Below are 14,379 nucleotides of genomic sequence, written 5' to 3' on the forward strand. Positions count from 1 at the left end.
GCAATCAGAAGAACTTGTACACTGGATCAGGAAAGGCTTGTTCACACTTGGGAAAAAAGGTGTGTTCTTACCATGTTTTAGCTAACCCATTGTAATGACCACAAGGTAAAGTCTTAGTATAGACTAGGTCATGGGTAGGCAACCTATGGCATGCGAGCTGATTTTCAGTGGCACTCACACTGCCCAGGTCCTGGCCACCGGTCCAGGGGGCTCTGCATTTGAATTTAATGTTAAATGAAGCTTCTTAAACATTTAAAAAACCCTATTTACTTTACATACAACAATAGTTTAGTTATATATTACAGACTTATAGAAAGAGACCTTCTAAAAACGTTCAAATGTATTACTGGCACGTGAAACCTTAAATTAGAGTGAATAAATTAAGACTCAGCACACCACTTCTGAAAGGTTGCCGACCCCTGGACTAGGTGGTCTGTAGTATTCACATGTTTTAGCAGGTCAAGCTAAGCCCCTAGTGTTTACATCAACCAGCTAAAATTGGTTAAAACTACAACTCTCTTACCTTCACTATGATTTTAACATGGGTTAAAGAGACTCCTTTTTCCTAGTGAAGACCTAGATTATGGCTGTTCAGTGTGGATGAGTCCCATACGTTCAGGTGAATTACAATAGAAACCGGTAAAATAATTAGGAATACGGAGGCACCTTAAAGACTCCATGCATTTGAAGAAGTGGGCTTTTTACCCACAAAAGCTTATGCCTGAATAAATCTGTTAGTCTCCTCATTGTTTTTGTGGATACAGACTAACATGGGTACCCCTCTGACACTCGGTAAAATAATTTACACTTACCTAATACATTACTGACTAAAACGGTAGCCATTTGTTTGACTACACTCATGGTTCAGTATTAAAAATGTTCAAGAGACCCAATTTAGCCACATTTATTGTCTAAGGACAAAACAGAACAATACGAAAAAGAGACATACGTACCCTCCTTCTGGGAAGCAATTCTTATCTTGCAGAATGTTCCCCTTAAATAGGAGGTATGCTTCAAAGATACACATTTCAACTAGTTGCATTTATAGTATGATTTTATAAGCCACACAACTCATCAATTAAAGTTTAAGGCTGTACCTACACTAATGAGCTTGCAGTGGCACAGCTGTACTGATTCAGCTGTAAGATCGCTTGTGTTGCTGCTCTATGTTGGAAGGAGAGAGCTCTCCCGTTGACATAATAAAACCATCTCCACGAGCGGCAGTAGCTATGTCAGCGTGTGAATCTCTCCCGCTGACCACACCGGCACATCTATCAGTGTAACTTATGTCATTCAGGGGTGGGTTTTTTTCACATCCCTGAGTGACATAAGTTATTCTGACAAAAGTGGTAGTGTAGACATGGCCTAAGTTTAACCCTCTGGTTTGTGCCACCTTTGACCTTGGTGGGTCCCTTTACTTTCCCATATCTCTTTTTGAATACTAAATTCCAAGTGTTGAGGAGTCACGAAAGTTCTCCCTAACAGTACTTGGTACACAATATTCATGTATCTTTGTTTTGACAAGTTTCCTATTTTTTAATGCCAAAGCTGACTTCAGCTTTGCAATGTTGTGGGATCCTTGCTGTGGGTGAACAGAATCATGGGAAGAGTGTAATACATTCAGATAACATAACTTCTCAACGTGTATACATATATATATATAAAATATTAAAATCATGCATATTATACCTATTAACTTGGTTATACTATGCCTTACATATGTATATTGGCTAACAATCTCTTTAAGACCCAGTACAAACTAACTAATCCTCATCCAATTACTTCCAAGGGATGGTGTAATTATTATCTTCATTTTACAAATGGGGAACTGAGAGTGAGTTATTTAAATATCATCTTTAAGTATTTTACTGCTGATCAAAAACCACACAAAAGAAGCGGGGTGAGGATATTATAAAAATCTGCACACTAATATGAATAAAATAAAATGTCAGTGCCAGGGGTTGTGGATGGAGCTTTGGAACTTCAATGAACCATCTTTTATCCTGAATTTAAATATTGTGATCAAATCTGTGACTAAGTGGCCAAAAATTACTAAACATCTAGCTGCAATAGTACTTTAAAATATTTTAAGCCACTGATTTAATACTTTAGCTCCTTTGACAGTGGTTTTTTTTCTGAATGAACTCTTTGCTCCCCTGGTTCTTTAAAAAAAGACTTTCTTGTCTAGGCTGGAGAAGAATGGGATATGTTTACCTACCACTTCCTCTTTGCCATTTTATGTCCCACCTTCTGTTCACCTGCAGCAACTGCACTGTGGTACCTAACCTCTGACCTGAAGGATAAGCATGTTGGTCCTTTGTTTCTGTGCTGATATGTGCTGCTGGACACACCACCTGTTGTGACACTATGAGACCTAGCTATAAAAAATTAAGAAATACCTGTACAGTGTCCAGCCTCTTACTGACCTGGGAAGTGGAATCCAGAATCCAGATTTGAAGATACCTTACTAAAAGATGCATATTCCAATGGCTAGAATGATAATTTGCTCTTCTTATTGAAGTAAGATTTTTTGTTTTCATTGCAATAAAAACAAGAAACAACAAAAGTTGTGGACCACAGTAAAATCAGAACTGTATTTAGGGTACGTGTGTGTTTGTGTGGTTATTCCCCCCGGCCCCTAATTTTGAGATCCAAGAGTGAATTTAGATTAGTTCTGTAGATTTTACATGTAGACTTTAATCCAGAAAAAAGAAACACCTATCATCAACTGATTGAGTCTCTCCTCAACTTTAGAATTCTTAAACAGGGGACCTTAGACATACACAAAAGAAACTAAATTTCCAGTACACTTTGGCCCCAGTTCAGCAAAACACTTAAGGATATGTTTAGCTTTAAGCATAACAGTAGTCCTATTCAGTCATTTAGAAGAAGGTACCTACACATACAGTGGGACTATTCAATGCCTAAAGTTAAGCAAGCATTTCACTGCTGAATCAGTTTCCAGAAGCTAACAAGTTTAAGTGGGAATCTCTTAGAACCCAGTAACTATTCTCAGTAATGTCCTATTGAGAGATAATAACTGTTTGAAAATTGTTATAAATAAAGATAGATATAAATATAGAAAATTCATAATTGACAAGGTTAAACAGGCAACTGACAGAGACCACCAATAGTACAGATCTGGAGTCAAATCCTATTGACCTTGTTCCTGTGAATTGTCCTGTTTATTTCAGGTGAGGTGAGTTAACTGAGTAAGGATTTGGCCTTTAAAGCCCATGAAGAATTTTATAGGTCCTGCATCTATATATATAAGTGATGTACTCAGCTTTTACCTGAAGGGCTTGTAACCAGGCTTGTAACCAGGCTTGTAACCCTAAGTCAGTCTACAAAACCAGTTCTTTCAACTGGAATCACAGTTTTTGGCCAATAAATAAACAGTAATAATACTTAGCTCTTATACAGCACTTTTAGTTCATAAATCTCAATGCTTTATGAAAGAAAGGTGAACATCATTATCTTCATGTTACAAATGGAGAAACTGAGGCAGAGAAAGGGAAAGTAACTGGCCTCAAGTCACACAGCAGGCTAGTGGCTGTGCTGGGAAACCAGAACCCAGGTCTCCTGACTCTCAGTTTAGTTCTCCATGTACTGTTCCACACTGCCTTCCATCTCTGAAACAAATGTACCAGAACAAATGTTTTATTATTAATTTTAAAAGGGACACTTACTTAGATTTGACTCAAGGTTTATGTTTTGTTTAAAAAAAGTTTCAAAGGCCAGGAGAAATTTTTTAAATAGATAAAGCAAGAACATAAAAATGGCCCTACTGGGTCAGACCAAAGGTCCATCTAGCCCAGTATTCTGTCTTTCGACAGTGGTCAGTGCCAGGTGACCCAGAGGAAATTAACAGAACAGGTAATCATCAAGCGATCCATCCCCTGTCACCCATTCCCAGCATCTGGCAAACAGAGGCTAGGGACACCATGCCCACCCATCCTGGCTAATCGCCATTGATGGACCTATCCTCCATGAATTTATCTAGTTATTTTTTGAACCCTGTTATGGTCTTGGCCTTCACAACATCCTCTGGAGTTCCACAGGTTGACTGTGCATTGGGAAGGGAACGCTGTGATCATCTATGTAGAACACAGGCATACGACTTCCCTGACTTAATTCCTGTTTGAACTGCAGCATATCTTTTAGAAAAACATGCAATCTTGATTTAAAAATTGCCAGTGACGGAGAATTCACCACAATTTTTGGTAATTTGTTCCTATGATTAATCACCCCCACTGTTTACCTTATTTCCAGTCTAAATTTGTACAGCTTCAACTTTCAGCCACTGGATCTTGCTATACCTTTGTCTGCCAGACTGAAGAGCCATTATCAAATTTTGTTCTCCACGTAGGTACTTGTAGATTGTATTCAAGTCATCCCTTAATCTTTTCTTTATTAAGATAGACTATAAAAGCTGAATCTGTTTATCAGTCTATCAATCCTTTAAACACACTCATGGCTTTTTCTTCCAATTTATCAATGTCCTTCTTGAATTGTGGATACCAGAATGAGCCACAGTATTCCAGTAGCTATTGCAAGTGCCAAACAAAGAGGTAATGTGACTTCCCTACTCCTATTCCACATTCCCCTGTTTATACATTCAAGGACTGCATTAGCTCTTTTGTCAAACCACTGCAGTTGGAACTCACGTTAGGTGATAATCCACCATGACTTTTCAGGTCTTTTTCTGAGTCACTGCTTCCCAGGATAGAGCCCATGATCCAGTAAATATAGCTTACATTTGTTGTTCCCAGATGTATCTCCTTACAGGTTCCTAAAATCTCATGCTTCAGGGCTTCAGCTGATCACCTGCAGGATACAGGAAGGAATTTTCTCTCCCACCCTACTGCATTGTGGGTGGTGGTGGGGGTTTTTTTTCTTTCTTTTTTTTGCTTTTCGCCTTCCTATGAAGCATCAGAAATGACCACAGTTGGAGATAAGAGACTGGACCGGGTAAGCCAGTGCACTCAGGTGATACTCAACATTCTCTCTCTCAGGTACTTGGCTGGATGATTCCTGCTCACATGCTAAAGGTCTAACTGATTGACGTAGGTGGGGTTGGGAAGGAATTTCCCCCCAGGTTAGATTGGCTGTGATGGTTTTTTTTTGCCTCCTCTGAATCATGTGGGTGCAGGTCCCTTGCCAGATCATCTGGGTATCTCTCACTTAATCAACTCCCTGACATTGCATTTGGGCAGTGGGGCACCTCAGTTCCTCCTATGCTGGGCCAGCGCTTCCATTTAGGCGACCTAGGCAGTCGCCTAGGGCGCCAGGATTTGGGGGGGCAGCAATTCAGCAGTGGGGGGTCCTTCCGTGTTCCGGGTCTTCGGCAGCAATTCTGCGGTGGGTCCTTCACTCGCTCCAGGACCCGCCGCCGAAGTGCCCCGAAGACCGGGAGTGCGGAAGGATGCCCCCCCGCCGCAGAATTGACAACGACGACTGGGAGCGTGGAAGGACCCCCGCCTAGGGCGCCAAGAACCCTGGCGCCACTCCTGCTCCTATGCTTTGCCTGTGGCACATAATAGGTTAGTCTCCTAAGGGCTGTAATACTTTGGTCTAATTCAGCTGTTGGCTTTGGTGTGTGGGTGTTGGGTGGTGGCCTCTGATATATAGGAGAACCGACTAGATGATCTGGGGGTACCTTCTGGCCTTAAATTCAATGACTCTATAGCTCTGTTTGGCTGTATTAAACTCATTTTGTTTGTTTGCACCCAGCTTACAGATGGCTTTCTATCATTGATGTGTGCTCTTCATTATTTACCATTTCCCCCAATTGTTGTGTAATGTGCACATTTTATCAGTGATGATTTTTTTTCCAGGTCATTGATAAAACATGTTAAATAATGTAGGGCCAAGAACCACTCCCTGCAGAATTCCCCTACCCAAAACTGACCAAAACAAAATAAAACAAAACCAAACCATTCACCAACAAATAAAATGAATTATATCCCTGAAGTATTTGTAACCCAGACTCTGCATCATTTTATTTCTTGACTCTCATAGATTGCAGGTAAAATTTGCAACCATGCCTAAATCTTACTTTCAGAAGTGACTTAGACATTCAGGAGACTAAGGCCTGGTCTACACTACGGGGTTAGGTCAAATTTAGCCACGTTAGGTCGATTTAAAAATGAATGCATCCACACAACCAACCCTGTTCTGTTGACCTAAAGGGCTCTTAAAATCAACTTCTGTACTCCTCCCCGGCGAGGGGAGTAGTGCTAAAATCGACTTTGCTGGGTTGAATTTGGGGTAGTGCGGATGCAAATCGACAATATTGGCCTCCAGGAGCTATCCCTGGATGGCTCCATTGTGACCACTCTGGACAGCATTTTGAACTCCGATGCACTAGCCAGTACACAGGAAAAGCCCCAGGAACTTTTGAATTTTATTTCCTGTTTGGTCAGCATGGCGAACTCAGCAGCACTGGTGATCATACAGTCCCCCCAGAATCGCAAATGAGCTCCAGCATGGACCGAAAGAGAGACACTGGATCTGATTGCTGTATGGGGAGAAGCATCTGTGTAGGCCAAACTCTGACCAAAAAGAAGAAATGCAAATACATTTGCCAAAATCTCACAGGACATGTTGGACAGAGGCTACAACAGGGACACACAGCAGTGCCATGTGAAAGTTAAGGAGCTCAGGCAAGCCTACCAAAAGACAAAGGAGGCAAACGGTTGCTCCAGGTCAGAGCCACACACATGCCGCTTCTATGATCAACTGCATGGCATTCTAGGGGGGAAATAGGGGAATTTTTGTAAGGGAACAGTAAAAGGACCACGTTCATGCCGGGCTGTTTGCGCTTGGCTAAAAGGGATCATCCCAGAGAACAGCCATGCAGCAGGGGGAGGGGTAAGAAGGGATCATCCCAGAGAATAGCCACGCGGTGGGGTGGGGGTAGGTGTGTGCTACACATCCACCCAAAAACAGTAGTCCCTCCTTTTAAATGTGAAACCCAACCCATTGCTTGCTCTGGGAAAGGAGGGCGCTGCAGTTTGAAAACATTCCCACATGTTATGAAAGCGTAAGAAGCCAACCCCACCTACCAAAAGGCTAACCATGGCTGCCTGGAAACTGAATTCTGTTGCCCAGCCATGTGTGATGTGTCACCATACTGGCAGGCGCTCAATATAAAAGGCAAAACGGGACCTTGTACCTAAAGCACATGTGCTGTCCGCTGTGAATTGCTTGATTCACTGTGAAAGAGTCTCCCTTTTGTTCTCAGAAATGTATCATCTTAAATTTTACTCTTCCTTTTTATCTCCCCCCAAGGTGCAAATGTTTCTATGCTCCCCCTATCATCTCTGTCCCTGAGGTTATCACAGATTAGAAAGCGAAAAAAATCGCACTCGCAACAACGTTTTCCGAGCTCATGCAGTTCTCCCGCACTGATAGGGCACTGCTTAATGCATGGAAGCATTCAGTGGCAGAGGCCAGGAAAGAATTAAGTGAGCGCGAAGAGTGGAGGCAGGCGCGATGCTGAGGCTAATGGGGGAGCAAACGAACATGCTGAAGTGTCTGTTGGGGGGAGCAAACGGACATGATGAAGCATCTGTTGGAGCTGCAGGAAAGCCAACAAGAGCACAGACCTCAGCTGAATCTACTGTATAACCGCATGCCCTGCTCCCCAAGTTCCATATCTGCCTCACCCAGATGCCCAAGAATGTGGGGAAGGGGAGGCTCTGGGTACCCACCCACTCCACTCCAGAGGATGACCCAAGCAACAGAAGGCTGTCATTCAAACAGCTTGATTTTTAGTGTGGCTACAATAAACAATGTGGCCTTGTCCTTCCCTCCTCCCCCACCCCACCTGGGCTACCTTTTCCGTTATTACTACAGCAGCTAGGGAAACATTTTCTAAATTTATGATTTTATCTCAACAGTATTCATTTGCTACTAAAGGGACGTTTTAATGGCTTTTCTCCATGATGTGAACTGATGTGTTTACTCTTTTCTTAGCATATGTTCAGTTAAAATTAAGTTCTGAGTCTATTCTATTTATAAAAAATATTGCTTAAACTAATAGCTTCATCATATAGGTTTTTCTTAATTATAATCAATATCTTTACTTGTAAACTGTTGCATTTTTGGCTAATTTTAGTTAGCTCGGTGCTGTGCTTGACAAAGCATGTTACTGAAGACGGTAAAAGATAATCACCCTCAAGGGAATAGATGTTTCAGTTTGCAGAAGAAATATCTCCATTATCACCCATCTCTCTCAAAAGACATGGGGGTGGGGTGTGTATTATTAAAAGGGTGGAGGCAGAATCACAAAGGTTAACATTAAATTTTGCTTTTAAGAAGTCTCATGAAAACATAGAAGAGTTAACAAGGTAGACAATAACCTCTTCAAGCTTGCTTGAATTTTTCATTGTGACAAAAAGCTAGAGGGATTTAACTGTAGACTTAAGTTTTATGAACTGTCTCAAAAAATTGAGTTACCAGGTCAGCAGACAGATAAGGTAAGAAGCCGGCTAGCAAAAAGCAAAGGTTATTTTTGTGTGAAGTCAATTAGCAATGCCATATGTTTCAATATTACATGTAAGACCCATTTTATACACCAATAATGTGGAAGAAGGGACCTGCAGAAAGAGAGCAACATTTGCTGATAGGTATGGGGGCAAGCAAATACCTAGTTTTATGTCGTGGAGGAGGAGAGTAAGAGTCAGAGTGACTTTAACAACACAAGTACTTTATGAATTTCAGTCTAAGGAAATACAAATAATCCGTGCAGAAGAAAATGGGCACATTCCTATTTGCTCTACATTACAAGAAACCAAGCAGGTGAAGCAATTTAGTACAGCAAAATAGTTAGGAAAAAGGCAAACAAAATTATATAATACTGTAGTAATATTAGATTCACAGAGAGCAGGGTGATTAATCTGCTGATGATGAATCAGATGCTGCTCTTCTGGCTACTGATTGAAAAGTGATAGGGCAGCCAGAAGGGGAGGTTTCATGGCAGTTGAGAGGATACGTGAAGACCTGGGAGAACAGCAATGACGACACTTGGTGGTGGTGACTGCTCATGGTGACTGAGTTGGGGTTTACGGAGCTACCTGTGAGTGACTGGGTGCATTTTACTTTAAGAATAACAAGACTCGTATGCACAGTGTAGACAAGAACACATAAATAGCGTAAATAAATAAATATCACCATTCCTGACTCTGTGACATAAGTTTCTCTCCAACAACGGTAACTACCTGCTGAAAAGCCATGAAATTGCTGATCACTCAGGTGAGGACAACAATACATATGGAGAGATACTTTGCAAGAAGAATTCTCCCATTATAGAAGCTACATTCTGAATATTATGCATAATTTTGGTCACTCTACAAATGCTGTTATAAAAATGAAACTCATACGGAGTATCATCAAACAGCTGCTCACAACTGGTTAAGTCAGAACACAGTTTAAGAGCACTCTTAGATTCCTCATTTAAGCTCTCATACCACAGCAACTGCAAGCAATGCTTTCTACCACATATGGCTGGCTAGGGCACTGCTTCCCATCCTGGCGGACAATGACCTGGCCTCAGTAATACACATCTTCGTCATGTCCCATCTGGAGTACAGCAATGCAATATAGTGAGACATGAAACCACCAACCCTCAGGAAACTCCAATTAATACAATATCAGTAGCATGTCTCCACAGTAACATAGGCTTTCACAAGCACATTTTACAAGCTTCCATTCAATATATTGGCACTGCACAGAATATTACATCAAATTCAAGGTCTTGGCCCTTACGTTAAAGGTGCTTACTGTTCTGGGGCCTGGATACCTTCAGAGATTGCCTAACGCTCTTGGACAAGAACTGTAGTCAACAACTCCACTTCTTGGACACAATAAAGCTGTATACTGCAAAAGTAAAACTCATTTATGCAAGAGGCAGAGCTTTCTTAGGGGCCTGTCCAAGATGGAATGTTGGGGGTTACACTAGATGACCCTTGCACTTCCTTCTAACCCTATGATTCTATGAATTCCCACAGGATTTAAGAACCACCACAAACAACACCAACTTCCATTCAAAGCTGGCGCATTTTCTTCAACCTGGCCTTTGCTAGTAAAAATACATAGCATATATTAATTTTTTAAATGTAAGTTTTAAAAAATTTACATGCAGTTTTCCCCAAAGGGGAGGGGGAGAGTAAAGAACTACATATTACACGTTAAGATGTTAGTCATGTTGCTGAGGTGTTGGAATGCGCTCAAACAGCATAGTCATGGGTGTTGTGATAACACAAATGTACTCTAAATGTAAGGCTCAACTGTAAAAAATACATGAAGGTTCATAAGATGTCACAATAACCTAAAGTAACAAATGTTGATGGGAAAAGGTATGAAAGAGAAATAGAAAGACTGAATTAGTCCAAACAAAAAGGCCTATTGATATAACTCAAGGACCATACTTGGTAAACAAGAAAAGTGTGGAACCAGAACCCAGTGAATCAAAATTGCTGTGGCAGAAAGTAGGCCTAATTGGTTGACAAAATAATAAGGTTATGCCCACTATTCCCTTTGTGGGTCTTTAAAGAAAGAGACTTGGGGGGGGGGGGGGGAACCCTTTTGCGTTTCAAATGTAGACAAGCCCTGAGTCTGATTATGGTGGAAGCAGTAGCAGCAGCCAGTTTTCTATCTCCAACAGCTTGTCCTGGCTCTGGCCCACTAAATTTACTGCTGATGTCATGAATGTGTGCTCTGTACGATTGGGTGCATGCTCTTCTTCCTAAAAGCAGTAAGAGGAGGAGATAAACACAGATCCAACCTAGTGTCAAATTAAACCCCCTACAGATCAAGTGTAATTGATGCTAAACTAATAGTCTCTTTTATTCTAAAACAAGAGGTCAGCGAAGAAAAATGTCATATAAAATTTAGTAGGAGTGTGTCCTTAGGTTGACTTACATTTGACCGTTAACTGGACATTTAGATTCATAGAAGACCTTAGCTACCCAAAACTGGATCACTGGGCAGTCTGCATCTGCCAAAATAGATGGGGAGTATTTCAAGAGAACCCTCCTACACTCAACTTAAGTCTGGTCCTTTTTAAGAGGAGTTTAGAGTCTGAAATTACTCCTAAACCTGCCGCTGGATTCCCCTGTCAAATGTTGTCATTATGCAAGATTTTCCCATCTTCTTTTTTTTTAAGTTTCTCTATCCTGTTACTGTGAGAAAAAACCTCACAACAAAAAAGAAGAGCTGCCTATAGTAAAGATTTATATTTAAATTATCTCTACACAAAGAACTCTCATATTGATAAAGTAGGTAAGTTTGCAGGCTTAGGCCTTGTGTGTTTAACTTTATTCATATGAATAGCCCCAGTGAAGTCTAAAACTGTCAAAAAAATGAACAGTCATTTTCTGTCCAATATCTTTCACGCTATAGTAATCTCAGGTGTTCATTCTAATAGTAGATAAAATAATTCAAACAGAAGTATGTTTTTTAACTTGACAGCATCCCTTAAGAGTACTCCATTGTTCAGTTTACCTTACTCTGCAGAAATGGGCTGCTCCTGATAAGTAAACCCACACCAAACATTTATCAGAATTTACACTTAGAGGCTGATGTAATTTCCAGCCCCTTATATCCCCCCTTTTCCCCCCACACACACTTACATGTTTTTTAAGGGGCTAAAAGTCACCCACCCATGGCAGGGGCTGTATTTGAACTGTCAACAACAGAAATCATAATTCAGCACTTGTGGTAGCAACAGAGAAAGCTTTAGCATGACAGGACTCAGGCAGGTCAGGAGTTTTCACCACTGTGTTGATTAACCCTGGAGAGAATGTGTGTGCTCAGATGAGTGAGATGACAGGGTGGTAAAAATGCCCAATTTATTTCTATGTTACAGCTTTCACTATTGCTATCACTGATGGAACGAAACCAATGGCCAATAGTTGTGAATTACAGGTTCCATTTTTGCCAAAAGCAAAAACAAAAAAAAATCATATGCACACACTGGGAGTATGTTTGTAGGGCAGTGATTGTATGAACTTTGTGGTTCTCTCTCACTCTTGTTCTTTGTAATCACTTATGGCATCCACATAGTAACACTGTTTTTGGTAAAAACATTCTAGCGCAACAATATAGTGCATGGCTTACAAAGTTCATTTTAGGTACTCCTGAAACACCAATTCCAAAATGCTCAATACTACTCTAGGAGCAAGGCTTTTAGCTAATACCAAATGCAAGGCGCTGTACACTGGAAAATAAAGTTGGGAGGACTAGCTATAGTGCTTGTGGTTTCCTGTCCAACTTGGCAGAAACCACTGGAGACTATGGGTTTTGCAAACTAGAAACCATTACAACAAATTCTTGTAAAACACCTTGGATGGCTGTTGTATATCATGTATTCCAAGCAATAGCTTACTACTACGTCTAGTTTATGCATGCAAGACTACTACTGTCCTATCCATTAGGAAATTGATCTGTTGCTGAAAATAGTTCTCAAAATGGATCCTCCTAAACCAGTGCTGTACACTGCTTAGCTAGTATAGACAATAGCAGACCATTTTTAGCACTGTTACAGATATAACAATAAGTTGAAACTCTAGGCAAATAACAGAATTCCAGGCACACACTCTCCTCTTGTGTGGAGGGAATGTTGCACATAAAAATATTCAACAGCAGCGGCAACATTCTGGAGGGGAAAATGTTTTTTTCAATACAATTTTGATTAAAGGATAAATGTCATGTAATAGGTGTAGCTGCATATTTTTGCACAAGGAGCCTCCATTCACTCTAGAACGTGTAGGTATGCCCATACAGAATCTCTCCTGGGAGTGGTGTTATGGTAGAGTGCCAAGAACACTGTTCCTACTTCATTACCTGTGGATACAAGGGGGGAGCACTTATGGCTATTCAACGGCATTTATAGCTGGAGGAGTAGCTGCAGTGGTAGTTTGTACTTTCACTTTTAACCTTTTTATGTTAAGTAAATAGAAAGTCATCCATATAGTTACACAATGTAATGTTGCCCAGAGTTAGAGTACTTACCATTTGGGGTCCAACATTCACGTTTACTGGTCCTAAGGTTTTTGGCAAAATCTTAGCGGGGGAATTGGTGCTGGAAACTGGTAATGCAATTACTGAAATGTTACCTAAAGAAAAGTGATAAAAAAACAGAATTCTAAATTATTCCCTTAAACAGTAAGCTATGAGTAATGCTTTAGTGAACTCTTTCTCATGTCAAATTTTGAAATATGTAGTTTCTTCTCTTTCTTGTACTTTGTAAACATACCCTCACAAAAGGTCAAGGTCTTTTAACGAGACACTGTCAACTCACCAGACCCCAGATTTTTACTTACCTTAAAAGTTACATTTTAACTTACATACTTCCTGAAATAATATCCTCTTGTCTCCACAAAAAAGAGGAACCCACCGGCTGCCACATACTTTAATATAAAAAGTTAAACTCATAGGTGTGCCTACAAAAATAGACCCACACCTGGATGATTTTTCTGTACACTTACAGTGGGCTAGTGCTGTCATTGTAGTGTCACCTTACCAGGATGAGGGCTCTGCTCACAATGCAAGAGTGGTAGTTCCCATTGCAAACCATCATCAAATAGTTATCTGTTGGGCACCAATGCGGTGATGGAAAGTCCAAAGTCCTGTCATGGAGGTTTGCATGTCAATGCATACTCTATGATGGACAAGCTTTTAGATCATAGAAGCATTTAAACAACTGAAACCCAATGTGCCCAATTTGCTCCACCCCTCTGTCTTAATAAGCCCATGAGAATACTGACAGGAAGGATTAATGCTGATTGGTGATACAGACTTTAGTAGATCATTGGGGAAAGTTCCTGTATGGGTCCACAGGTGTCCAGGCAAATTGCATATACCAGAATTTTGAAAAACTGTTTCTCCCTCTCCCCTCCCCCCGCCCCAAGAGCATGCAGGGGGCAACTCTCTGTTCCCACTAAACAACATCTAGGTGATCTACTGATCTTACATATCCACTTTTCCCATGACTAATGAAACCAGTCCTAAACCTTTCTCTCCACCACTTTGATTTTTTTCCTTCAGCCTTTGAGTATGCTGTAACATACCTTATTCTAAAATCCCTTTAACCCACTTATCTTTCTACTGCCCATCTCCCTTTGGCTCTAAGGTCCTTGACGATGTCCACCAATTGTCTTGACTTTCTCTGCTATAACTCTCTTCTGTATACCCTGTAATTCAGCTTCCACCTCTTCATGCCAATGAAACTGCTCTACCTCATGTCACTAACAACTTCCTGCTTCTCCAGCTTACGAGCATCATCGCCAGAGTTGTCCTCCTCAAGGTATCAACCACTTTCACCTCAGCTGACTACTCCCATCATCTTCCACTTGCTCTCCTCCCTGTATTTTT

At 40.9% G+C, this 14,379-nt stretch overlaps 1 protein-coding gene across 5 annotated transcripts in view; it reads right to left on the reverse strand.

The window, feature by feature from the left end:
- Positions 1-14,379, reverse strand: part of TFDP2 (transcription factor Dp-2) — a 179,088-nt gene that overhangs the window by 66,482 nt on the left and 98,227 nt on the right. For all 5 annotated transcript variants that reach the window (XM_054040717.1, XM_054040716.1, XM_054040714.1 and 2 more), the window contains one exon: positions 13,018-13,121. In XM_054040717.1, the coding sequence (XP_053896692.1) occupies positions 13,018-13,121 (104 nt within the window). The remainder of the gene's footprint in view (positions 1-13,017; positions 13,122-14,379) is intronic.

The sequence above is a fragment of the Malaclemys terrapin genome, chromosome 9, assembly GCF_027887155.1.
Source record: "Malaclemys terrapin pileata isolate rMalTer1 chromosome 9, rMalTer1.hap1, whole genome shotgun sequence".
Lineage (NCBI taxonomy): Eukaryota > Metazoa > Chordata > Testudines > Emydidae > Malaclemys > Malaclemys terrapin.